The following is a 27137-nucleotide window of genomic DNA, read 5'->3' as shown; positions in this document are numbered from 1 at the left end:
TGAGAACTAACAGCTCGGTGTATACTAAGTGGAGCAGAAATAAAACAAATATACAAAAATCTGAATTAAAAATTGACTCTACTTCTTTAACAGTTTGCTATTATTGATAGTATTGATTTCCCATGATCTATTTATACCGAGGACTGTGACAATGAAGAGGGGACATCCTCTATGTGTTACCAAAGGGAAACACAAGTTAAACAACAACAAACTAGGCCCCGAACCTAGGGAATAAAGAGGTCACCTCCTAGCATTCCCTGATAATCTCACTAAGCTGCTAACCACATGTGCAAATCTCAATGGTAGAAATGCACATGCACAGGAACCTGAGACTGCTGAAACACTGCACCAAACCCTCAGCTTAGGGAACAGGGAAAGAGGCAACCAGCTCCTTCCAAACCCACGGAGCTAGTGTCTCCCTGAGGCTTAGTCAGGACAGACACACCAAGAAAAGGGAAAGGACTTAGCTTGAGAATAAACTGGAACAGGAGAGCCACCACACAAGCAGAGCACTCCACAGAAGAGCTATCAGCCACAGGGAAACAAGTGAGAGGCGGAACATATAAAGAGCCACCTGACTGATAATGAGCAGCATCTGTGAAGGGGTGGAAACCTGTCAGCAACAATGAAAACAAGAGAGATCTGTCAGACTCCTGAGTCTTCCATCTATTTGAACTTCTAAGATCTCTCCCAGTGTCGGCGGTGACACTATGTCTGGAGGAAAGAAGGTTTGTACACAAACATAGAAGAGGATTCTTTACAGTAAGAGCAGTGAGACTATGGAACTCTCTGCCTGAGGAGATGCTGATGGTGAATTCACTAAAAGAGTTCAAGAGGGGCCTGGATATATTTCTGGAGTGTAATAATATTACAGGTTATAGTCACTAGAGATGGGTTGTTGATCCAGTGAGTTTGTCACGGTGGGGAGTGGGGGAAACCCTCCACCGTACAATGTAAGGTATAATAGGGAAGCAGCTAGGCTAGGATGCCAGGATCAGGGAGCAGGTCACCTCCTACAGCGTCCCTAATCCTCACCCTAACTCCTCACCGTATGAGCGGACCTGGATGGTAGGACGGCTCATACCCAGGATACTTTTGGCCTTGAATCACCCTGATAATCCCTCACATAGGAGCAAGGGAGAGACAACCTGTTCTTCCCAGACACGGATGAACAGGAGTCTTAAATGGCCTAGCAGCAGGGAAAGGAAGCCAAGTGAATGACAGATAAACACCACACCAAGGTAAACTGGAACTCATACAAACGTACTGCAATCCAAACACCAAGTGGATGCAGTATGTACTGACACACAGGAACCAGTATTCCAGCAACAGCACCCAGACTTGGCTCCGAGTTCACCCCTCCGGGAAACCATGGAGCCCCCGTCCGGAGGCACAACTAACAGGGTACGACTTGCATACATGCTGGACATAAATCACCAACTACCAGACATGTAACAACAACAAGACGAGACACCAAACCCTGAACATAAACCTACACCAGACATCCACACAGGTGGGGAAAATGGAGGAGACATAAGGAAGACATCGCTGGAGACATCGATGTCCCACTAGGTGGCCCTCACACTGGAAGATGGAACAACCAGACAAGGAGCATAACTTCAGCACACACCAAGGCTGGAGTACAACTGACAACTGACTCCTGACCTTAAGCCACAGGTATAAGAAGCACCTAGTGACCACACCCAGCAATGTAGTTAACCCTAACTGCACCAGAGATGGGAAGGCTACAACTTATAGGGGAAGTGCACACACCAACCACATTGTTGCCCCCGGCAACAGCATGCGTGGCAACCATGTCACGGCGCACACAGCCAAAGCCGAGACACTGCCACCACATGCCATAACAGCAACACATTGCCACCGGCAGCAGCAAGCATGGCACACACAGCAATGGCAGTGACAGAGTTTTTTTCATTGCCTGATTGGAGTTAGGAAGGAACTTTTTCCCTTAAATTTATTTTCCCTAAAATAAAGAAAATTGGCTTTTATCTCAATTTTTTATTTTTGGCCTTATTTTTTTGCCTTCCTCTGGATCAGCTTGCAGGATAACAGTCTGAACTGGAAGGACAGATGTCTAATTTCAGCCTTACAAACTATGTTACTTGCTACGGAGATAGAGAAATTAGACTGTAAAGCTGACTGGATATGGTGACCAATGTAAACGATGGCAATCTCGTAGAAAAAGTTAATGCTATATAAGTAATGAAAAATAAACATAAGTTAATTTGATTTTTGATTTTTTTTACCAATATGACTGCAACTACATTTTTCCAGATATGAATACAGAGCGAGGCCATCTTAAACACCTTCTACACATTTGTCTTGCAGTGTCTGCAGTAATGATTCCCAATCTTGCAACTGCATTCACAGTATATATTGAAGTACATATTGGGACCAACACCTCCAACTCAATAGTCACACAGTGACATAAATTTTAAAAGTCACACAGTGACATAAATAGTTTAAAAAGGTATATCTCACCAATGTCAAGATGTGTCTACCCTTATATTAGCTCTAATTTGGTAAAGACTCTCACTTCAATACAATATAGTGATATGCTAGCCAAACCATTGAAAGGTTGAAGTTAGCAACATAACCACCGGTTAGCCACACATACACACATATATAATAGACATGAAGCAATATTGCAGAATAATGTTGTTTTCTCGTTACACATATCAGAACATGACAAGCCAAAACGAAAGGTAAGGAAGGACAAATCTATATGCTAGTGTATGCCAAAGGGACGTTTTTCTAAAATATACAATATGGTCAAGGAGCGCCTATAGATATGTTCGGCATATGTGCCAGGAGAGCTTATCTTGTCCTAAGCTTCTGAGGGGTTCCAGTGCAGCAGCTCACTGCTAGGATAGTGGTACACTGCAAAAGGGTTAAAATGTGATTTTGTGTGATACGTGCTTTTCAAGTATTTTGGAGTGCACAAGGAGATAAAAGTCCTTAGTTATTATCACTAGAGTGCAGATGCAGCTGAACAAATCCCTAGATCAAAATACCAGCCAAGGAGAAGCAAAGAGAAAAGACTAAAATATATCCTTGAAAGGCAATCCAGTTTTGAGAAAAAGTGTGTGTATAAATTCTGTGGAGATAAACTGTCTGAAAGGATGTTATATGCTGTATGGCAAACTTCTTCAGGAGATTTGACTCTTACAGACCCTGGACATACATTAGAAAACAGCCTGGCCAGCTATAAAAAGAATAGCACTTCCCACCGGGGACATTGTGGAAAGCTTAACTATGAGTATGGTGAAATGTACTAAAGGTGTATCACTGTAGTCCAATGTTGGAAGCCACCATGTGGTTGCCTCATGTGACATGCTGCACCCCTTGTGGTGTAAAATTTTTTGCAAAATGTTGCAAAATTATGGTGCGCTGAATATTTGTGCCATAATTTGTGAATGTTTCAGTTAATCACCACTTTAATAAAGTTTTGACTAAAGGGAAGCAGCTTAGTGAGAGGGAAGATGCTTCCCACGGCCCAATGGATTTACAATAACTTGAGCCAGGAACTGGCTTAAGTCATATTTCAAGTCTATGCCAGCCCTAGCTGGTGTAGATTTAGGGTACTTGGGGAGAAGGGGCAGATATATATACCTAATTTATTAAACGGCATCTTTATATTAATACATTAGAGCTCATCTCACTCCAGTGAACATGGAGTTAAGACTGGCATAGGAATTACCAGTCTTGAAAAATGTTTCCTTAGTATTTTGGACAGAGATAGTAGATATTATTGACAAATCATGCATTCCTATTTCTACTTCCAAACAATATCCTATATACTTTGAAATCACTGACTACTGTTGGCTGCCTAGTGGAAGTCAATGGTCCCACCCTTTGGTGTCAAAGTAAATTGCAAAGGTGGACCAAATTCACAGGTTGGAGAGGCTGTACCTCTGGGAATTGAAAAACCACTGTAAACATATTTGTATATGTAACCATCAGACTAACTTTAGATAGTTTGTAGATGGAGTAGCCACACAGTAAAAAAAAAATGATATCAAAGAGATTTATTTATATTCTAGTGATTTAATCTAATACTGACTGCTGTCTTGTTTCATGTGCAATATGATAATGATGTGGGACCTACCTCAAACCTCACATTTATTCTCTCATTTATACCCCATTCCCCCTCTGTCACTGACATTTCTCAATTTGTTTATGCTGTTTGCATGCTTTTTATACATAGCACACATGTCAGACCAAGAATTGTTTACTGTAACCTAAGAAATCTGTACGGAGATATCTATATTTTATTTGTTTCTTATCAATAGCAAAGACTAAATATTTTATCTTAGAATAAAAATGTAGAGGGGAAAAAAAATCACCTCTAGAAAAGTGTCATTCCAAAATATGAAACTTTCTAGAGATAAAGGTGGAAACATTGTGACAGCTTGACCTTCCACATTGACTTACAGGAGTATTACAACTTGATACACTATAACATATCACTATGATATGCTATAACATTCTGATGCATAAAGGTATAGCCTTTCTTTTTGCTCGAATACTTTCTACTCCAGATGAAATAAGACATTCCGATTTTAGCAAGATACAAAACAAGACATAATTATATTAAATGTAACTTTTATTGGCCAGTTAAGCAGGATTTAATTATTTGCTTTCAGGACTTCTTAGTTCTATCCGTGATTGATGATATCTACAGAACCTGCAAAGTCTTGTTTCCCACTAACATACAGCATCTATCTGAACACGGCTTGCTTGCACTCAATATTATTCTTCTCCTCAAACTAAAGTGGAGATTTACCATTTGCCATTTTATGGTGTAAACACAGTCACCAAACACTATGGGGGTCATTTATCAATTAAGGTTGTTTTTATATCTGTTTGGCTTTGCTTTATGTGCCTTGCATCAAATTTAACCCTTTCATGACTGGGCAATAATTTTCATTTTTCTAGTTTTGTTTTTTTACTCCCAGCCCTCCCAAAGTTATGACTTTATTAATATTTCTGTTCTCATAGCTTGTATTGTTGCAGGACAAGATGCCCTTTCTAATGGCACTATTGACGGTTGAAAACAATGTGGTGGGGACCAGGGAAATAAATGATAAATGGGGTGAAATAAATAAAAAAAAAACACAATTCCAGAACAGTTTTTGGGGTTTTGTTTTTACGGCGTTCCCTATATTATAAAACTGACCAGTCACTTTCATTCTTCAGGTCAGTACAAATCCGGTAGTACCAAATGTGTATATTTTTTATTGTGTTTTTTTTATACTGAAACAATAAAAATAAAAACCTTAAAAATATTTTTCTCTTTTAGTCTCCATATTCTGACCCCTATAACTTTTTTGTATTTATGTATACGGAGCTATGAGAAGACTAATTTTTTGCAGGACGATCTGAAATTTTCAGTGGTACCATATTGGTACAGCTTTTTGATCTTTTTATTTAACATTTTTGTGGGAGGAGAAGCGACCCAAAAAATTACAAATTGGCCATTTTGACTTTTTTTCCGTTTAGCTGTTTTCCGTATGGGATAAAAAATATATATATATTTAACAGTATGGAAATGTTTGCATGCTGGGATACCTATAATGTGTATTTTTCATCTTTATGTTGTTTTTCATTTTGGGGAAATGGGAGTTATTCGGATTTTATATTTTTTATTTTTTTATTTATTAAACATCTTTTTTCATTTTTACATAGATGTTTATAGTTCCCATAAGGAACTATAACAAGCACTCATTGGAGTGCTTTTCTTGTAGACTCCAATGCAGGATTTTACTGTATTTCTATGAAGCCCTGCTACAGGCAGGGGCTCAGTAGAAATTACTAAGCAGCAGCCTCCTGTCACACAGGAGGAGAGGGACTGCTGCTAATACCCCGGCTCCCCTGGTCCCAGCCGGGGGGAGCCGGAGCACACCTGGAAGTGCCCACTTCTGGGTTTTAAGCATTCAACATTCACATTAGCTATAGGTGCCTGCTGTATGAAACAGTAGGCAGCCAGTGGCTATGTCGCCCGCTCCACTACGGAGAGGGCGACATCTTTAAAGTCCCGACCGCCAACGTATATAGCTGTATGGTGTTAGGGAAGGGGTTAAAAAGTGGTGCACCTTAATAATGTCTGTATGGTGAAAATAATGTGGCTTACACCAGGGGGTTGCATGGTGAGTTGCAATGTTTTTGAGACTTTTGCAAAAGTCACACATAGTAAGTGAGCCATTATCCAGATCTCACTTTTAGCTCCTAAACATATTGTGAAAAGTGGCGAGAATCACAAAATGTTGTGAAAATGTTGCAATTGCCATGACTTTTTTACGCCACAAAACTGACATATCTGACTTCATGAATGATCCCCTATGTTTGCAGCATTTTTTAAACACTACTGTGACCAAATTTTGTGGTATCGATGCTTGTACACTGTCCTCACCACTTTTCTGAAAAGGTGCATGATGAGGACAGGACTCGTGGGCCTGACATATTTATCTTCATGACAGAAAGTCCAGTTTAGGCACACAGACTGCAGGAGGATGCTTCTAATTTATGATTAGGTGCATCCTCCAGGAACACAGGAGATATTTAGACTGGTAAAGAAGGCGACAGTCTTGATAAATATCCCCCTATATCCCTAAAAAACTCATAGACAAAGCTAAGATCTACTGTAACCGTTTGCAGAAGTCAAATGTAAAATGACTTGAGAAAATGCACAATGTTGTTTCAGTCAGTACGGTATAGATGTCTAGCCAAAAGCTAGTAATAACTGTATCTACCGGCAAAGGGGAAGATATTCAGCTTGCCAACAGCTAGTCATTTCCTGTATATTACCTGCAGCAATGTTTAGTGATTAACTCCTTTATCAGATATATCGCCAAGAGACTAGTAAAGATTTCAGATGTCTTATGACAAACTTATCACTGAAATCTACACTATACAAATGGAAATCCACCATTTGATTCCGTATTTGTATTCTAAAGTAAGGTTCATTTTAAGTATGTAAGGCTGTTATGTGATCTTATATGAAATTCTTAGGACACAACGTAAATGTTTGATGGGTGGGCATGGGCATTGTGCGAAGCAGAACAACTAATTACAACCAAGTAAGGGAGGAGAACTAGGAGAGCAGGATCGACAAGCATGTCGTGTTCTCTATTAGGGTCCATAAACACGTCCGCAATTCTGTTCCGCAATATCTATTGGGCCGCACGACGTGCGGCCCAGATCCAGGAATGCGGACCCCCACTTCCGGGACCGCATTTCCGTTACCGAAAAAAAAGAACATGTCCTATTTTTGTCCACAATTGCGGACAAGAATAGGTATATTCTATTAGTTCTGGCGATGTGCGGAATGCACATTGCCGCTGTCCGTGGTTTGTGGATCTGCAAAACACACATGGATGTGTGAATGGACCCTTAAACTAAATATAGACTAATGAAACAGATGAAGCACTGTCCTGCAGATTTACCGTACTTCATTTTTCGGACTATAAGATGCACATTTTTATCAAGAAAAAATCTTCTGAAGGTAACATATTTATGTACTGGCCCCATGTCTTATTTATCAGCAGGGCCCCTCAGCACTATTTCAGAGCTTGAGAGCTTGCTGGGACTGAAGTGCGCCAGTGAGACTTTCAGCAGAGATCGCTCACTGGCCTCAGAGCTCTGGCAGCAGGGGGCAGGCTGTCTTAACTACTTATATCTGGGAGCAGCTGTAGTTAAGCTTTAAAACACGATCAGAATATTTGAAATATGGCCAGGATTCATAGCAGGTGAAAGTGAAAGCTGGGTTCCCCTGCTTTAATTAGCAACCTAATTTCTAACAGTTACATCTCCTGATGTAGAGGAGATACTGCTATGATTCTGATCTTGTTGTAAAGCTTCCAGAACTAGGAGATATCAGGAAATAGGAGTGCCTAAAGCAGCCCTTCCTCTTAAGCTGTTTATGACCTAAGCCAGCTGGAAAGGGGTTAATGCAAGCTTCTTCTGGTTTTCATCTTATAAGGCACTTATGGGGTATACACCGGGTAGCTTTTCATTCTTATTCTTTATTCCATGATATATATATATATATATATATATATATATATATGTATCCATGCATGTCTTTATAACTGTTGTGTAAAGCGTGATGAAGGGACCCTCCACTTTACTGAACCACCAGAGAAGGTTGAATAAGTCGAAAATATTTTTTTCTAATTTTATGTTACTAAACCTGGGGTGCATCTTATTGTGCCTTATAGTCCAGTGCATCTGGTTGTCCCAAAAATACAGTACTATTGCAAATGTGCCAGTTTTTTGGAGCAATTTGCACACAAAAATTGGCATACACTCTTTGCATGCTTGCACCTTTCATGCCTCACCTTACAAGTAGGCATGGCTTGGTGGAAAGGGGCATGGATTCATCATCTTTAAAAACCATACGCAAAATAATGCAAAATTTTGCTCTATTTTTGGAGTAAAACTAATCACACTAATAATATAGAAGTTGTTATATATATATATATATATATATATATATATATATATATAAAAAGAAATATCACCTTCAGAGAAAATCAACTTCCATTACACAAAACATTTCTTTCCTATAAGTGTAGTGCACACCACCAATATACAGAATAGGATGCAGGAACGGGTGCATTAGTATAAGACACAAGAGCTGCCGCTGAGGTGAGATGTCATGACCTTGAAAATCAAAATGAAGCAGGAATCCAATTAACTTAGCAAGTCCATGACTGATAACCTGGGCGGCTTTGAAATTGCGTGTCAGGAATGAGAGACAACAAAAAGCTAATTTGCTGAAGTACCTTTATTAAGCCTTCTGTTCACCTCTCCAAATCCTGATACACTCAAAAAGGGAAGATTAATGCAGCCGATTTTCAATTCTGTGCCATTTTTGTGTGGCTCAGGAAGGCCAGAAATCATTTAACGCAAATTGTTTTGCTGTATCACACTTGAACTCAGCGACCGCCACTTATACAATAAGAGTAGCCATCTAAAACGTTACCTGTAAATGGATTTACCGCCTACTCTAGGAGAGGGGAAAAAAAATGTGCAAAATGAAATTGCTACAGCGTTAAAGGCAGTAGGTCTAAGATAATATGTGACAAAGGGGTCAAACTTTAGGTTTTGTTCGCCAAACTTTGTCGGAGGGTCAATGAGCTAGGTCATGTATCTATTTGCTGGAATGGTAGCGCTTTAGCATTTAGAAGATAAAATGAATCACTTGGTTGCTGGTTAATATTCAGTCTTACAGTGAAATGTGCAGCATGGGAGAAATATGAAATAAAAAGGATTCTGCTAAAGGAAATAAACATTCCTATCGATGTCTATGTTTGTTAGTGTTACCTTATAAGAATTAGTGATGAGTGAATATTCTAAAATACGAATATATAGCACTATATTGAATATAGTGCTATATATTCTTTTTTTTGAATATTCGTCATTTTTTTCCATCTGAAGTCATGCTTCCTCCCTGCTTAAGTTGCTTGTGGGGCAATGACTGAATGGCCCACAAGCAAGAAGCAGGGAGGAATCATGTGTTCAGATGGGAAAAATGACAAATATTCAATATAACAAATATATAGCACTATATTCTAAATATTCGTGAATTCTCGAAGTGGCGATATTCAAGATAAAAATTTGCTTTTTGAATATTCTTGCTCAATCTTGACAACACAGTACAGCGGAAAAAGAAAGAAAAATTGTAAAACTAAACTGGGGCAATCCAGCAGCTTCAGACATGTTAACAGCGCCTAAAATAAATATGGACAATCTGTCAGCTACAGACATTTTTTCACCTTTGGCTGCAAATATTCTACTCCCCATATTCTCTAGGCTCTAGCATCTCTATGCAGTGTTTCATTCTGTCGCACCCTCAGCCCACCAGACATCTGCTTGCCTGTTCTCCTGTTCTACTGTGGGGAATGCATACAAATAGGAATGGCTTCACAGTGTGGGATACAAAGCATAAGAAATGCTTTCAGGGATGGCAAATTTAGACTAACCTGATAGCTCACATCCAAGAAGTTCCATCCTCAGAGTACAATGGTGTCTGCAAACTTGCGGATACAGGCGAATGTACTGGGCTTCAATGGGTGGCGTGAAAGAATTAGCATATGGTGTGTTGTTGTCAACATTTCCTCGAAATACCTGTGTTAAAATAAACAGGATAGTTTAGTCCTAAGTATACATTGCTATTTATTATATCCATTTTTTTTGTGCATTAAAGAGGTTGTCTCAACTCTGTGTGACACAGTAAGGGGTTGTGTCTGGCAAGGCAGGTATTTTCCTCCCAGCATGTGCGGCTGGGCTGGTTTACAGCGAGGTGAGGTAAAATACCGGACCGGAGTTTAAGTGCCGGTCCGGGTTTTGACAGCACCTGGCTGTCTTTAAATAGGCAGCTGGGCTCAGAAGAGATGTCTCTGTTTTTGGGATCTGAGGCTTTGTGCCATACTGGAGGGCTGAAAGCCGTATGCTGGGGAAACAGGCCCCCTAAAGCCTGCTGTGGACTACTGGAGGCAGAACTTCCAGCAAGGTGACTTGTGTTATATGTGTGTGAATTAACACCAAGACTGCAAAGTTATGTGCTGTTTTGTGCAATAAATACTGATGTTTTGAGTTAAGAACTTGTATTTTGCCTCTGCACTGTGCCAGTTTACCCTATCTACCAGAGCAAAACTCCACAGGACATATCACTAGGATATGCCCCCCAAGGTCTGATAGGTGCGGGACCCAACTCATGCCCATCTTTAGAAAGAAGCACTGACATGGCTATTTCTGTCATCCCCATGGAAGTGAATGGAGTGGTGGCAATGCTTGCACAGTGCTCTTCCCATTCATTTCAATGGGACTGGCGAAAATTTTTGGCGTTCCCATAGGAATGAATGGATGGCAGCCACACATGTGCAGTGTGCCCTTCTGTACTTTGTGGGCTCTGTTCTACAGATACCTGTAGGTGCGGGTCCCCCAATGTCTGAGGTGACATCCCCTTTAAGGATTTGTTCACATCTCCACTACGAGATCCGGCAGGCTGTTCCAGCGCAGTGCAGCCTGCCAGGTCCTTTACTCCACTGTCGGATCCCCACTGACTGCAATGAGGTCTGATGGTGAGTCAACCAATTTCTGGCATAAATGCTGGGTTTCGGCCAGATGAAAACTGTTGCATGCAATCGTTTTTTTGTCTGTCTGAAAGCCGGCATTTTTTCACAGAATCAAGCAGACAAATCTCTGAAATGCAGATTTGAATGCAGCCTTACTTTCCTCTTTCTTGCTACTTGATTCTGTCAAAAGCACCTATGTAGCGGCCACCAAACGGCCATCACAAAGCTGAGCCATGGCAGAACTGCGGCCACAAGCTGCAGGTCTAAATGTCGGCCTAATAGGCATACACATAAGTCAAACCTGGGGGCCTTTATTAGATGCCCGGCTGCCTAGTAAAGACATCAGAACCCGGCAATCACAATTGGACCTCCCTCCATCTGAAACTATTTGGATGCCATGGTCACTATTGACTACAGCATCTAAGTGATTAAACAGCTAGAAATGGCAATTTTGCTTATCTGGGCCATTAGAATAGGAGCCCCCAGTAATGAAAGAGTTAATGAAGAATTCTAGACAAAACTGAAAAAATCTACTGTCTCATACAGTAGGTCTACATAATTTATTTAAGCCAAAGGGGGGGCTATGAAACCTAACTTGACCCAGGTTTGGAGTGAAATTAAAATATCACCTTTATTAATACAGTTTAAAACGGCTGTGAGCCTAGACACAGATTAAAAAACCTTGTTTGCCACTTCCTGTGTATATCTGGACCATCTACCAGTGGTGAATATCTGCACCCTCTCCTGCCACTCTTCAGAAACCTACACAGTATTGCCTAGTTAGCCAGTTAGGTCACTGACCTCTAAACCGGTGGTGACCGATAATGGCTGACAATAGCTAACAATGGTGTAGTCGGCACTCCGTTGATTCAGTGGCGTGGTGCTCGTGTCCATCTCCCATGGACGCTATGCAAAACAAGACCAGCACTCACTGGATGCAATCTCTTTTCTCTTTTTATTTGTCACATAAAGAACAACTGTGATGCGTTTCGCCTTGTGAGATGAGCCTTTCTCAAACAAAGTACAATGAAACAAAAAGGTTTTAAATATCAGTCAGGTTACTATAGAAACCATACAAACAAAACAGAATAACCAAAGCGGCAGGAGCAAACCACTTAGGGTAAATATAAAACTGACATACAATATTATTTATCACAGAAGGCAACAAGCACGTAGAACTAGATAAACTATAATATTATGTATCTATGTATTAAGTATGTAGAGAAGTAGGGTGTACTCATAAACTCTATCTGGAAGGAACTCCAATTTATGGTACATTGGGACATTGCAAAAATAAATTTCCTAGACACCTGGATAATTAAGGATGAGGGGGGCTTGATACATACTGATCTATATGTCAAAAACACGGATAGAAATAGCTGATTACATTTTACTAGCAATCATCCCCCAGAAGTGAAAAAATCATTACCTTTCTCACAATTACAAAGAGTCCGCAGGATAGTGTCATAGTAACCTGAAGTCATATCCGGTATTGCCATGGAATAGTTAAAACCTTTGTGTTTCATTGTACTTTGTCTGTTTGAGAAAGACTCACCTCACGAGCCGAAACGCGTCACAGTTGTTTTTTATGTGACAAATAAAAAGAGAAGAGATATCGTATCCAGTGAGTGCCGGTCTTGTTTCACTATGTCAACAGCTGTTGGACCTGAGACTATGAGTCAGTTAATGCACTGACATTAAGATGGCTTAAATTAGCAGTAGAGATGGCCTTGCGGTTCACCAGGCAGTCGCTTCGCCGTGAACTTTGCTCGTTCGCGGTTCACCGAACATATGGCGATGTCCACCAACGCCATATTATTTTACATTGTTAAGAACTTTGACCCATGAAACATCCATCAGGTGGTAAAGGACAGCCAAAATAATCCCGATCTAGCCGCCATTTTATATTGTCTTTTGCCAGTGTAGGGAGAGGTTGCTGTGTGGAGCAGGTACAGACTGTTAGGGACACCAAACGCTAGCTAATAGGGCCACAAAAGTCCTTTTAAGAAATAGAAAGTATATTATAGTGAATTTGCATTGTGCAGCAGTTGTGTGCGTTTCTGCTGCATTACCTCAACTACAGATAGTGACAAACGCCATTGGAACAAATAATTACTACTAGTGTGATATACCAGTGTATCCCCCAAAAAAGTGATTGAAGCAGGGGTATTATATACCGTTTATATACTTTCTATATAGTGCATTTGCGTAGTGCAGTATTTGTTTGCAGTTTTGCTGCCTTACATCGGCTACAGATAGTGAAAAACGTCATTGGAACAAATAATTTCTACTGATGTGATATACCAGTTGTCCCTCCAAATAACTGATTGAAGATAGGGTGTTATATACCAAGTATTTACTTTCTATATAATGCATTTGGGTAGTGCAGCATTTGTTTGTGGTTTTGCTGCATTACCGCAGCTAAACAGAGTGACAAACGCTATTGGAACAAATCATTTCTACTGGTGTGATATACCAGTTGCCCCCCCAAAAAAATGATTGAAGTAGGGGTGTGATATACCTTCTTCCACAAATACTCTTCTATAGAGACTTTTGTCACATGGTCATTTTGAAAATGACAGGCAGAGGAAGAGGCAGGTCATTCCACAGGGGTCGTAGGGGTCGGGCAGGTGCACCAGGCCGGAGCCTAAGTGGGAGGTTGCTGAATGTCCGTGCAATTACGTCAAAGGACGCACCAGACTTGGTTGAGTGGCTCACTCAGCCTTCCGCTTCTGCACCCTCCTCATTCTCTCTATCTGCACCCTCTTCACTCTCTGCTGTGAGCACCCCCAAAGACTCCCTCCCGATCGTGACTGATAAGCGCACTTGCCTAGCTCACGACAGTGTGGACTACCTCACATTTCTAAAAATGAATGAGGCATGGATCTCAGAGGAATTCAACACCTGTGACAACCACGTTTAATTGAATTTCCTCATGCCAGCCCACAAATATTCACCACCTCCCAGAACAAATATTAGTCCCTGTTCTAGGTAAATACAGTGGCAAAAAAGGCCTTTTCTGTCCGTTGAATACCTGTTTTGGGCCTCGGAGGAATTTAACACCTGTGACGACCACGTGTTTTAACTATTATCATTAGTTTTTTTTTTAAGAGGGGAGATTTCGTTAGCCATGTTTTTAATCCAATTTTATATTTTTAGTTCTTTTAAACATATGTATTTGGCATGTATTTCAACTGGCTTTCAGTAAAATTTATATCCATACCATCTAATAGACCTCATACTAGCCACATACTTACTAGTTCTTTTATGTACGCTGAATGCATAATTTTTGGGGCCTGTAGTACACTGACCTTCTGTAAAATAGATATCCACTGACCGTGTAATCTACCTTAAGCCACTTACTTACTTGTTCTTTTATGTACGTTAAATGCATAATTTTTGGGGCCTGTACTACAGTGGCCTGCTGGAAAATTTACATCCAATGACCGTGTAATCTACCTCTAGCCACGTACTTACTTGTTCTTTTATGTACGCTGAATGAATAAATGTTCAGGCCTCGGAGAAATTCAACACCAGTCACGACCACGTGTCGAATTATCATTAAGGTTTTTTTCAAGAGGGGGGATTTCATTAGCCATGTTTTTAATCCAATTTAATATTTTTAATTCTTTTAAACATATGCATTTGACCTGTATTTGTACTGGTCTGCAGTAAAATTGATATCCATTGACCGTGCAATATACCTAGGGCCACATAATCACTTGATCTTTTCTGTCCGGTGAATGCCTAATGTTTGGGGCCTGTAGTCCAGTGGCCTACAGTAAAATTTGTATCCATTGATTGCATAATGTACCTCGAGACACATAATCAGAATTTATTTTATGTTAGGTGAATGCCAAATTTTTAAGGCCCGTACTCCTGTGGCCTAAAATAAAAAAATTCTAGGCTCCAACAGGGCACGTTTCAGAGAATTTCCCTTTAAGACGCATAGAATTTTTGCAATTGATCCCCCTCTAGTATGTCACTGTCCATGTTGTAGGACCATTTGGGGCCCGCCGCAAACTTGCGGTTCGCAAACATTTGATCGTGGTTCGCGAACCATCCTGGACGAAGTTTGTCCATCACTGATCAGCAGCGCGTCGAGTCTAGCACTATACTGCAAGCCGTCTGTTATACAATCGTGAATCAGTTGTTTCACTGGCATACATCTGAGGCATAGCAATCTTGTCTGACACTATGTCAATAGCTGTCAGAACCACAGTCACACCAAATCAGTCACACTCCATACACTGCCCTGCCTAGAATTCTGCTATGCTGGCTGACTAATTTTGAGCTGCACTGGGCTAACAGACTAATACTGTCACTGAGATGGTCAGTGGCCTAACTGGCTAACTAAGCAATACTGTGTAGGTTTCTGTAGAGTGGCAGGAGAGGGTGCACATCTTCACCACTCTTTAGGCGGACGGTCCAGATATACACAGGGGTGGCTCGCAGCAGTTTTAAACTCTATTAATAAAAGTGATATTTTCATTTCACTCCAAACCTAGGTCAAGTTAGGTTGATAGCCCACCTTTGGCTTTAATAAATTATGTAGTTAATGAACCTTTACCCAGGTCTAGGTCCTTATTTTTAAAATACAGTATGTCTAAAACAGGTTAACTTAGAATCAGCAGGCGCTGCCCGGTCACACGTATGCCAAAACAGCACTCTTTTATAACATTTTTATCTATAGAAACCACAACATAAATTTGGATAATTTTCAGCTAGCAAAATTTGTCCTTAAGACATAAGCATTACTGGGCCCCAATCTTTTGTGTGTCTTATAATACGTTTGTCTTCTTAGATGGCAACCCCATCAGGAGGCAATCATGTGTTTATGTGAACCTGGATTTATTCACTGGGCTGCAGATCATTGTCGATGGGATCATTTTAGATAACCCTACTTATAATATTGAACCTTTCTACATGTCAGTACTTTCCATATTACATAAATTGGCATTACTTTAATTGAAATACAATAATTATACGTTGAGTTTCATTGCAAAAAAACTCTGGTTGGGATATTTCAAGAGGTGAAGGTGGGGACAAGTTATGGTTTTATATTTCATTAAACAATAAAAATCTATTAACTTCAAAGCAGATACATAAACATACAAAGTCATAAAATGTCTATTCTGTATATGCATATGCAATATCAGTTGTATAAAAAAGGAATCGTTCATTTCTAACGATAATTTGTTTTCCCTTAGTCCTAACAGCAGCACAGATGGGGTTAACTGCCGCCTGTGGACTGGTAGGACCGGCAGAATTTTTAATGAGCCCAAGAACCAATAATAAAGTTCCCACTCCATCAAAAGGAGGGAATTCCCCCCCAGCCACCGTGTTTTGAGCAAGCATACGTACTTAGGGTGGGAAATTTGTGTGCTGCTGTTAGAACTAAGGGAAAACAAATTATCGTTAGAAATTAACGATTCCCTTACGTCCTACCAGCAGCACAGATGGGGAGAGAACAAGAATAACCCCTAGGGAGGGCCTTCCTGCCTTGCAGAATCAAGAATAGTCTGCCCAAAGGCCGAAAACTCTGCAAACTTAGCACCGACTCTGTAGTGCGAGATAAAGGTTGATTCGGAGCTCCGGGAAGCTGATTTCTTTCTGCCACTGAGGTTTAAACGGCCCTAGTAGAATGGGCCTTAACGAACTCTGGAGGGTCCAGAGATTGAGACAGAAAAGACTCCCTAATGGCTTCCCTGATCCAGCGAATAATGGAAACCTTAGACGCTTTGCAGCCTTTAGATTTACCGGCAAACAGGATGAAGAGATTCTCATCAATCCTGAACCCACATAGGTCTGGGGGCATCTCGAAATGTCCAGAGGATGTCTGACAGGAACATCGGAGGAGGCGGAAGAAAATAAAACTGGTAAAGAAATTACCTGGTTAACATTCTGAAAAGATAACACCTTAGGTCTGAAGTAGGGTAAGAATTTTAGAAGAACCCGGTCCTGCAAAAAAGGTGATATATGGTTGCAGAGCCGAAAAGGCTTGTAACTCCGAAACCCTTTTAGCTGAAGTCACAGCTAGCAGAAAGACTGTTTTTAAGGTGACAAACTTGAATCAGACCTCCTCCAATGGCTCAAAGGGGGGAGATGCTAACCCATTGAGTACTACAGAAAGATCCCACTGAGGAATGGGTCTCAGTATTGTAGGTTTCAATGTCTCGGCTCCTTTAAGGAAGCGTTTGATGAGCGGGTCCCGAGAATATGGCCTGTTTAAACAGGCCGAGATGGCAAAAACCTGCACCTTCAAAGTGGCCGGAGCAAGGCCCTTGTCTAGTCCATCCTAAAAGAACTCTAATATGGCGGAAAGGGGCAGATCTGCAGACGCCACCTGGTTAGAATCGCACCAAAAGGTGAAGATTCTCATCACTCTGGAGTAGGCCTTCTTAGTGGATTCCGCTCTTGAATGTGATAACGTTCTCAGGACCGCCTTAGAGAGCCCTTCTACTCTGGGAAGGGACTGATCAACCTCCAGGCTGTCAGGTTGAATCTGTGCAGATCTGGGCAGAGATGTGTGTCCCATGATACCAGGGTCTGCTCCTGGGGGAGTCTCCAGTATTGTCATCGACTCATCTGAATGAGCTGGGTAAACCAGGATCTCTTGGGCCAGAACGGAATGATGGCTATTACCGAGGCCTGATCCTGACAAATCTTCATCAATACCCTCGGTATCATGGAAAAGGGAGGGAAGATGTAAGCCAGCCTGAACCTCTATGGTATTGACAGAGCATCTATCGCCAGGGGGTTGTCCTCCCTGTATAGAAAGCAGAACCTCTGTACCTTGGCGTTGAACCTGGTTGCCATGAGATCCACCTCCGGTAATCCCCATTTTAGGACTATCTGCTTGAAAATCTCCGGATGCAGAGACCACTCCATGGTCGGTAATCCGCAAATTAAACGATCTGCAATCATGTTGAGGGACACCCAAATGTGGGTGGCAGATAGATGGGATAGATTCAACTCTGCCCCGGGTAGAATTACCCTGATCTCTGCAAGAAGGGGTAGGGATCTCGTACCTCCCTGTTTGTTTATGTAAAGAACTGCAGTCATATTGTCTGACTGTACTTTCACTGCTTTGCCCCGGATTTGAGGGGCGAAGTGAAGGAGGTCTAGCCGGATAGCTTGCATCTCTCGGAGATTGGAAAAGAGGCGCTGCTCCATGAGAGACCAAGTTCCCCGAACTGTGGAACCATCTAGATGAGCGCCCCAGCCTACTAGGGACGCATCTGTAGTAAATATGAGCCAAGATGGTTGGGTCATAGACTTCCCTGCAGGGAGATTGAACCACCATCTCAGGGAATTTCGAGTTTGGGAGGATAGAGAGTATAGGGAATCTAGCCCCGTAGGGCTGCCGTCCCACCTGTTCAAAACTTCTGTTTGAAGAGGGTGGAGGTGCCATAATGCCCAAGGGACTGCATCTGCAGCCGCTGACATGAGCCCCAGCATCTTCATGAGAGTCTGAATAGATACTCGTCGTGGTACCGATAAGAACCTTGCCAGGTCTTGTACCCGGGACTTCCTTTCTGGTGTCAACTGAAGAGACATCTCCACTGAGTCGACTATGAAACCTAGATATTGTATTGAAGTCGAAGGGCTCACATTCGATTTCTGCCAGTTGATGATCCACCCTAGGCGGAGCAGAAAGGAAATTGCCAGATGAAGATGATGGGTCAGAGCTGGTACGGTGGCCACCAAAAGGAGCCAGTCGTCCAGGTAAGGGACAATGGTCAGTCCTTGAAGTCTCAGTGCAGCCACCACTGCTACCACCACCTTGGTGAAGATAAGGGGGGCGGATGAGATTCCAAAGGGGAGGGCGGCAAACTAAAAATGCCTGAGAACCCCGGAAATCTGGACCGCGATCCTGAGATATTTCCGAGACGCGGGATGATCGGGATATGGAGGTAAGCATTCCTGAGATCCAGGGTGGCCATCACATCTCCGAGTTTGAGAATGTGGCTGACCTTATGGTTTCCATGCGAAAACTTGGCCTTCTTATGAATCGATTGAGATATCTCAAATCGATTATCATCCAGAGATCGCCTGTCTTTTTGGGAACCAGAAACACTGGAGAATAGATCCCTAGGCCCTGCTCCCCTGCCGCAACCTCCTCCAGAGCCCCCTTTGAAATATAGTCCTGGATGTAGGATTCTAGAATCCTCTGTTTGGCAGGCTGAAATCCCCGACTGATGAGGAATCTTTCTTGGGGGAGAGAGGCGAGATCTATAAGGTACCCGGAGGAGATGATGCTTAGAACCCAAGGGTCTGCAATCTCCTGGGACCAAATCTCCTTGAAATGGGCAAGGCGTCCCCCCACGGGGATCTGGGGAGAGGGTACGGGGAAAGCCAGAGGCGTAACGACAGGGACAGCAGGGGGAAACCAAGAGCCTCTGGGAGGCCCACAGTCAGAAGGGATTAGCCTCCTTAGTGGGTCTGCGGGGGCACCTCGAAAGTCTTTTCTTCTACGGGAAGTAGCCTGCTGGCCTGTCTGCCCCACCAATGTTGACTGGGGCATCCTCGAAAGGGCTGTTGAGAAGACTCTTGCCCTTTTTGTCAGAGAGGCCCTCCATAATCTTATCTAGCTCAGATCCGAAAAGCCGATCAGGCTCAAATGGGAGCCCACATAAATTATATTTTGAGGCATTATCTGCCTTCCATGGTTTCAGCCATAAAGGTCTACGGGCTGCAGAGACTAGGCCCATGGTCTTGGCTGCTAGTTTTAGCTGCACTTGCGATGTATCGCATAGAAAGTCCATGGCCAGATTCACAGTTTTGAAGGCAGCCAGGATGTCATCACGGGATACACTCTGGTCCACGTCGGTCTGAATTTGATTTAATTTACTCCTCAGGAAGGACGACACCTCAGATGCTGCTATTGCAGTAGAAGCTGAAGCTGCAGCGGCTGAATAGCCTCTTCTTAAAGTGCACTCCGCCCTCCTATCAAGAGGGTCTTGCAGAGTCGACCCATCATCTACAGGCACCAGAGTGCATCTAGACAACTTGGCTATGGCCATGTCAACCCAGGGAATGGAACCCCACGATTCCATCAAGGGTTTCGCCATTGGAAACATCATTTTAAATTTGCGAGTCAGGGCTGGTCCTTTCTCCGTTTTTTTCCATTCAGTACGCATGACTGAATGGAGGGTCTCATCCGCTTTGAAGACACGACCCGACCAGCGGGATTGGAGGACTCCCCAATGTCAACATCCTGGTCCCCCGACCGGACGGACTTTAAAAGCTTTTGAGTTTTTTCTGGCGGAAAAAAACATGAGGTTAATTCCTCCTCGTCCGAGGAAGATGAGCCCACCAAAAGAACAGCGGGTCTCTCGCTTGGTGTGGTGACCTCCATAGGAGTCTGGGAGGGTCCCGGAAATCTCTCATTCAAAAGCTTAACTACCCCCTTGATAGAATCATCCACATAGCACCTAGCCCACTGATACATTTCCTGCATTGCGGGTTCAGTAGTGGTACGGGAACGGCAGCTGTCACATCTTGAGTACGGGCAGTCGTCGTCTAAGGGGGTGTTGCAGTCGAAGCAGGCCAAATGTTTACATTTGGCGGTGGACTTCCGCTGGTCAGCGTCTTGTGGAGAAGACATGACTGTGAAAAAGGAATGAGGAGGATTAAAATCCTATTAAGCAATAAGAACAAAAAATACCACCTTAAGAATAAGCCCACCAACATAAACAAAGCTTCAGTCTCAATATCACAAGAAATGATAGAGAAAATCTCTCTCAGTGCAATAGGACTCTGGAGGATTGCTAAAAAAGCTGCACAACCAGAGACTGAGTGAAGGTAACTGAGGGCTTATAAGTAGGGATGAGCGAACTCGAACTGTATAGTTCGGGTTCGTACCGAATTTTGGGGTGTCCGTGACACGGACCCGAACCCGGACATTTTCGTAAAAGTCCGGGTTCGGGTTCGGTGTTCGTCGCTTTCTTGGCGCTTTTGTGACGCTTTCTTGGCGCTTTTTGAAAGGCTGCAAAGCAGCCAATCAACAAGCGTCATACTACTTGCCCCAAGAGGCCATCACAGCCATGCCTACTATTGGCATGGCTGTGATTGGCCAGAGCACCATGTGACCCAGCCTCTATTTAAGCTGGAGTCACATAGCGCCGCCCGTCACTCTGCTCTGATTAGCGTAGGGAGAGGTTGCGGCTGCGACAGTAGGGCGAGATTAGGCAGATTAACTCCTCCAAAGGACTTGATTAACTGATCGATCTGCAGCTGTGGATCATTGAGCTGCTGATCCTCAATTGCTCACTGTTTTTAGGCTGCCCAGACCGTTTGTCAGTCACATTTTTCTGGGGTGATCGGCGGCCATTTTGTGTCTTGTGGTGCGCCAGCACAAGCTGCGACCAAGTGCATTTAACCCTCAATGGTGTGGTTGTTTTTTGGCTAAAGCCTACATCAGGGTGAAGCTGTCACACCAAGTGCATTTAACCAGCAATAGTCTGTTTATTTTTTGGCCATATACTACATCAGGGGCAAGCTGCGCCTGTCACCAAGTGCATTTAACCCTCAATGGTGCGTTTGTTTTTTGGCTAAAGCCTACATCAGGGTGAAGCTGTCACACCAAGTGCATTTAACCAGCAATAGTCTGTTTATTTTTTGGCTATATACTACATCAGGGGCAAGCTGCGCCTGTCACCAAGTGCATTTAACCCTCAATGGTGCGTTTGTTTTTTGGCTAAAGCCTACATCAGGGTGAAGCTGTCACACCAAGTGCATTTAACCAGCAATAGTCTGTTCATTTTTTGGCCATATACTACATCAGGGGCAAGCTGCGCCCGTCACCAAGTGCATTTAACCCTCAGTAGTGTGGTTGGTCAAGCTGTGACACCAAGTGCATTTAACCAGCAATATTCTGTACATTTTTTGGCCATATACTACATCAGGGGCAAGCTGCGCCCGTCACCAAGTGCATTTAACCCTCAGTAGTGTGGTTGGTCAAGCTATCACACCAAGTGCATTTAACCAGCAATAGTCTGTTCATTTTTTGGCCATATACTACATCAGGGGCAAGCTGCGCCCGTCACCAAGTGAATTTAACCCTCAGTAGTGTGGTTGGTCAAGCTGTGACACCAAGTGCATTTAACCAGCAATAGTCTGTTCATTTTTTGGCCATATACTACATCAGGGGCAAGCTGCGCCCGTCACCAAGTGCATTTAACCCTCAGTAGTGTGGTTGGTCAAGCTATCACACCAAGTGCATTTAACCAGCAATAGTCTGTTCATTTTTTGGCCATATACTAAATCAGGGGCAAGCTGCGCCCGTCACCAAGTGCATTTAACCAGCAATAGTCTGTTCATTTTTTGGCCATATACTACATCAGGGGCAAGCTGCGACCGTCACCAAGTGCATTTAACCAGCAATAGTGTGGTTATTTTTTGGCCATATCCCAGTCTAATTCTGTCACTAAATCCATACCGGTCACCCAGCGCCTAAATACTAGGCCTCAAATTTATATCCCGCTAAATCTGTCGTTACCGCTGTACTGTTGTGGCTGGGCAAGTTATTTAGTGTCCGTCAAAGCACATTTTTTGTTCAGGGTTGAAATACAATTCCCAATTTAGCAATTTCATAATTTAGTGGTTTCTGCTATATCAGAGCTATTTGAAATCTATCCCTAAAAGGGTATATAATATTCAAGGTGCACATAGGGTCATTCAGAATAACTTCACACACACGCTACTGTGCATTTCCAAGTCTAATTCTGTTAGTAAATCCATACCGGTCACCCAGCGCCTAAATACTAGGCCTCAAATTTATATCCCGCTAAATCTCTCGTTACCGCTGTCCTGTTGTGGCTGGGAAAGTTATTTAGTGTCCGTGAAAGCACATTTTTTGTTCTGGGTTGAAATACAATTCCCAATTTAGCAATTTCATAATTTAGTGGTTCCTGCTATATCAGAGCTATTTGAAATCTATCCCTAAAAGGGTATATAATATTCAAGGTGCACATAGGGTCATTCAGAATAACTTCACACACACGCTACTGTGCATTTCCAAGTCTAATTCTGTTAGTAAATCCATACCAGTCACCCAGCGCCTAAATACTAGGCCTCAAATTTATATCCCGCTAAATCTCTCGTTACCGCTGTCCTGTTGTGGCTGGGAAAGTTATTTAGTGTCCATCAAAGCACATTTTTTGTTCTGGGTTGAAATACAATTCCCAATTTAGCAATTTTAAAGATTTAGTGGTTTCTGCTATATCAGAGCTATTTGAAATCTATCCCTAAAAGAGTATATAATATTCAAGGTGCACATAGGGTCATTCAGAATAACTTCACACACACACGCTACTGTGCATATCCCAGTCTAATTCTGTCACTAAATCCATACCGGTCACCCAGCGCCTAAATACTAGGCCTCAAATTTATATCCCGCTAAATCTCTCGTTACCGCTGTCCTGTTGTGGCTGGGAAAGTTATTTAGTGTCCGTCAAAGCACATTTTTTGGTCTGGGTTGAAATACAATTCCCAATTTAGCAATTTAAAAATTTAGTGGTTTCTGCTGTATCAGAGCTATTTGAAATCTATCCCTAAAAGGGTAGATCATATTGAAGGTGCACATAGGGTCATTCAGAATAACTTCACACACCCGCTACTGTGCATTTCCAAGTCTAATTCTGTCACTAAACCCATACCTGTCACCCAGCGCCTAAATACTAGGCCTCAAATTTATATCCCGCTAAATCTCTCGTTACCGCTGTCCTGTTGTGGCTGGGAAAGTTATTTAGTGTCCGTCAAAGCACATTTTTTGTTCTGGGTTGAAATACAATTCCCAATTTAGCAATTTTAAAGATTTAGTGGTTTCTGCTATATCAGAGCTATTTGAAATCTATCCCTAAAAGGGTATATAATATTCAAGGTGCACATAGGGTCATTCAGAATAACTTCACACACACACGCTACTGTGCATATCCCAGTCTAATTCTGTCACTAAATCCATACCGGTCACCCAGCGCCTAAATACTAGGCCTCAAATTTATATCCCGCTAAATCTCTCGTTACCGCTGTCCTGTTGTGGCTGGGAAAGTTATTTAGTGTCCGTCAAAGCACATTTTTTGTTCTGGGTTGAAATACAATTCCCAATTTAGCAATTTCATAATTTAGTGGTTTCTGCTATATCAGAGCTATTTGAAATCTATCCCTAAAAGGGTATATAATATTCAAGGTGCACATAGGGTCATTCAGAATAACTTCACACACACACGCTACTGTGCATATCCCAGTCTAATTCTGTCACTAAATCCATACCGGTCACCCAGCGCCTAAATACTAGGCCTCAAATTTATATCCCGCTAAATCTCTCGTTACCGCTGTCCTGTTGTGGCTGGGAAAGTTATTTAGTGTCTGTCAAAGCACATTTTTTGTTCTGGGTTGAAATACAATTCCCAATTTAGCAATTTCATAATTTAGTGGTTTCTGCTATATCAGAGCTATTTGAAATCTATCCCTAAAAGAGTATATAATATTCAAGGTGCACATAGGGTCATTCAGAATAACTTCACACACACGCTACTGTGCATTTCCAAGTCTAATTCTGTCAATAAATCCATACCGGTCACCCAGCGCCTAAAAACTAGGCCTCAAATTTATATCCCGCTGAATTTGAATACAATACATTGGGCCAAATAATATTTTTGTTGTTGTGGTGAACCATAACAATGAGTAAATCATCTAGTAAGGGACACGGACGTGGACATGGTCGTGGTGGTGTTAGTGGACCCTCTGGTGCTGGGAGAGGACGTGGCCGTTCTGCCACATCCACACGTCCTAGTGTACCAACTACCTCAGGTCCCAGTAGCCGCCAGAATTTACAGCGATATATGGTGGGGCACAATGCCGTTCTAAGGATGGTAAGGCCTGAGCAGGTACAGGCATTAGTCAATTGGGTGGCCGACAGTGGATCCAGCACGTTCACATTATCTCCCACCCAGTCTTCTGCAGAAAGCGCACAGATGGCGCCTGAAAACCAACCCCATCAGTCTGTCACATCACCCCCATGCATACCAGGGAAACTGTCTCAGCCTCAAGTTATGCAGCAGTCTCTTATGCTGTTTGAAGACTCCGCTGGCAGGGTTTCCCAAGGGCATCCACCTAGCCCTTCCCCAGCGGTGAAAGACATAGAATGCACTGACGCACAACCACTTATGTTTCCTGATGATGAGGACATGGGAATACCACCTCAGCATGTCTCTGATGATGACGAAACACAGGTGCCAACTGCTGCGTCTTTCTGCAGTGTGCAGACTGAACAGGACGTCAGGGATCAAGACTGGGTGGAAGACGATGCAGGGGACGATGAGGTCCTAGACCCCACATGGAATGAAGGTCGTGCCACTGACTTTCACAGTTCGGAGGAAGAGGCAGTGGTGAGACCGAGCCAACAGCGTAGCAAAAGAGGGAGCAGTGGGCAAAAGCAGAACACCCGCCGCCAAGAGACTCCGCCTGCTACTGACCGCCGCCATCTGGGAAAGAGCACCCCAAAGGCAGCTTCAAGGAGTTCCCTGGCATGGCACTTCTTCAAACAATGTGCTGACGACAAGACCCGAGTGGTTTGCACGCTGTGCCATCAGAGCCTGAAGCGAGGCATTAACGTTCTGAACCTGAGCACAACCTGCATGACCAGGCACCTGCATGCAAAGCATGAACTGCAGTGGAGTAAACACCTTAAAACCAAGGAAGTCACTCAGGCTCCCCCTGCTACCTCTTCTGCTGCTGCCGCCTCGGCCTCTTCTGCTGCTGCCGCCTCGGCCTCTTCCTCCGCCTCTGGAGGAACGTTGGCACCTGCCGCCCAGCAAACAGGGGATGTACCACCAACACCACCACCACCACCTCCGTCACCAAGCGTCTCAACCATGTCACACGGCAGCGTTCAGCTCTCCATCTCACAAACATTTGAGAGAAAGCGTAAATTCCCACCTAGCCACCCTCGATCCCTGGCCCTGAATGCCAGCATTTCTAAACTACTGGCCTATGAAATGCTGTCATTTAGGCTGGTGGACACAGACAGCTTCAAACAGCTCATGTCGCTTGCTGTCCCACAGTATGTTGTTCCCAGCCGCCACTACTTCTCCAAGAGAGCCGTGCCTTCCCTGCACAACCAGGTATCCGATAAAATCAAGTGTGCACTGCGCAACGCCATCTGTAGCAAGGTCCACCTAACCACAGATACGTGGACCAGTAAGCACGGCCAGGGACGCTATATCTCCCTAACTGCACACTGGGTAAATGTAGTGGCAGCTGGGCCCCAGGCGGAGAGCTGTTTGGCGCACGTCCTTCCGCCGCCAAGGATCGCAGGGCAACATTCTTTGCCTCCTGTTGCCACCTCCTCCTTCTCGGCTTCCTCCTCCTCTTCTTCCCCCTGCTCATCCAGTCAGCCACACACCTTCACCACCAACTTCAGCACAGCCCGGGGTAAACGTCAGCAGGCCATTCTGAAACTCATATGTTTGGGGGACAGGCCCCACACCGCACAGGAGTTGTGGCGGGGTATAGAACAACAGACCGACGAGTGGTTGCTGCCGGTGAGCCTCAAGCCCGGCCTGGTGGTGTGTGATAATGGGCGAAATCTCGTTGCAGCTCTGGGACTAGCCAATTTGACGCACATCCCTTGCTTGGCGCATGTGCTGAATTTGGTGGTGCAGAAGTTCATACACAACTACCCTGACATGTCAGAGCTGCTGCATAAAGTGCGGGCCGTCTGTTCGCGCTTCCGGCGTTCACATCCTGCTGCTGCTCGCCTGTCTGCGCTACAGCGTAACTTCAGCCTTCCCGCTCACCGCCTCATATGCGACGTGCCCACCAGGTGGAACTCCACCTTGCACATGCTGGACAGACTGTGCGAGCAGCAGCAGGCCATAGTGGAGTTTCAGCTGCAGCACGCACGGGTTAGTCGCACTACAGAACAGCACCACTTCACCACCAATGACTGGGCCTCCATGCGAGATCTGTGTGCCCTGTTGCGCTGTTTCGAGTACTCCACCAACATGGCCAGTGGCGATGACGCCGTTA

The 27137-nt window shown here is 43.5% G+C and overlaps 1 protein-coding gene across 2 annotated transcripts in view; it reads right to left on the bottom strand.

The window, feature by feature from the left end:
- Positions 1 to 27137, bottom strand: part of EDIL3 (EGF like repeats and discoidin domains 3) — an 869353-nt gene that overhangs the window by 167793 nt on the left and 674423 nt on the right. For both annotated transcript variants that reach the window (XM_044276012.1, XM_044276013.1), the window contains exon 7: positions 10008 to 10152. In XM_044276012.1, coding sequence (XP_044131947.1) covers positions 10008 to 10152 — 145 coding nt within the window. The remainder of the gene's footprint in view (positions 1 to 10007; positions 10153 to 27137) is intronic.

The sequence above is a fragment of the Bufo gargarizans genome, chromosome 1, assembly GCF_014858855.1.
Source record: "Bufo gargarizans isolate SCDJY-AF-19 chromosome 1, ASM1485885v1, whole genome shotgun sequence".
Taxonomy (NCBI): Eukaryota; Metazoa; Chordata; class Amphibia; order Anura; family Bufonidae; genus Bufo; species Bufo gargarizans.
The sequence above is the reverse complement of the archived record's forward strand: the minus strand, read 5'-3'. Positions and strand labels throughout refer to the sequence as shown.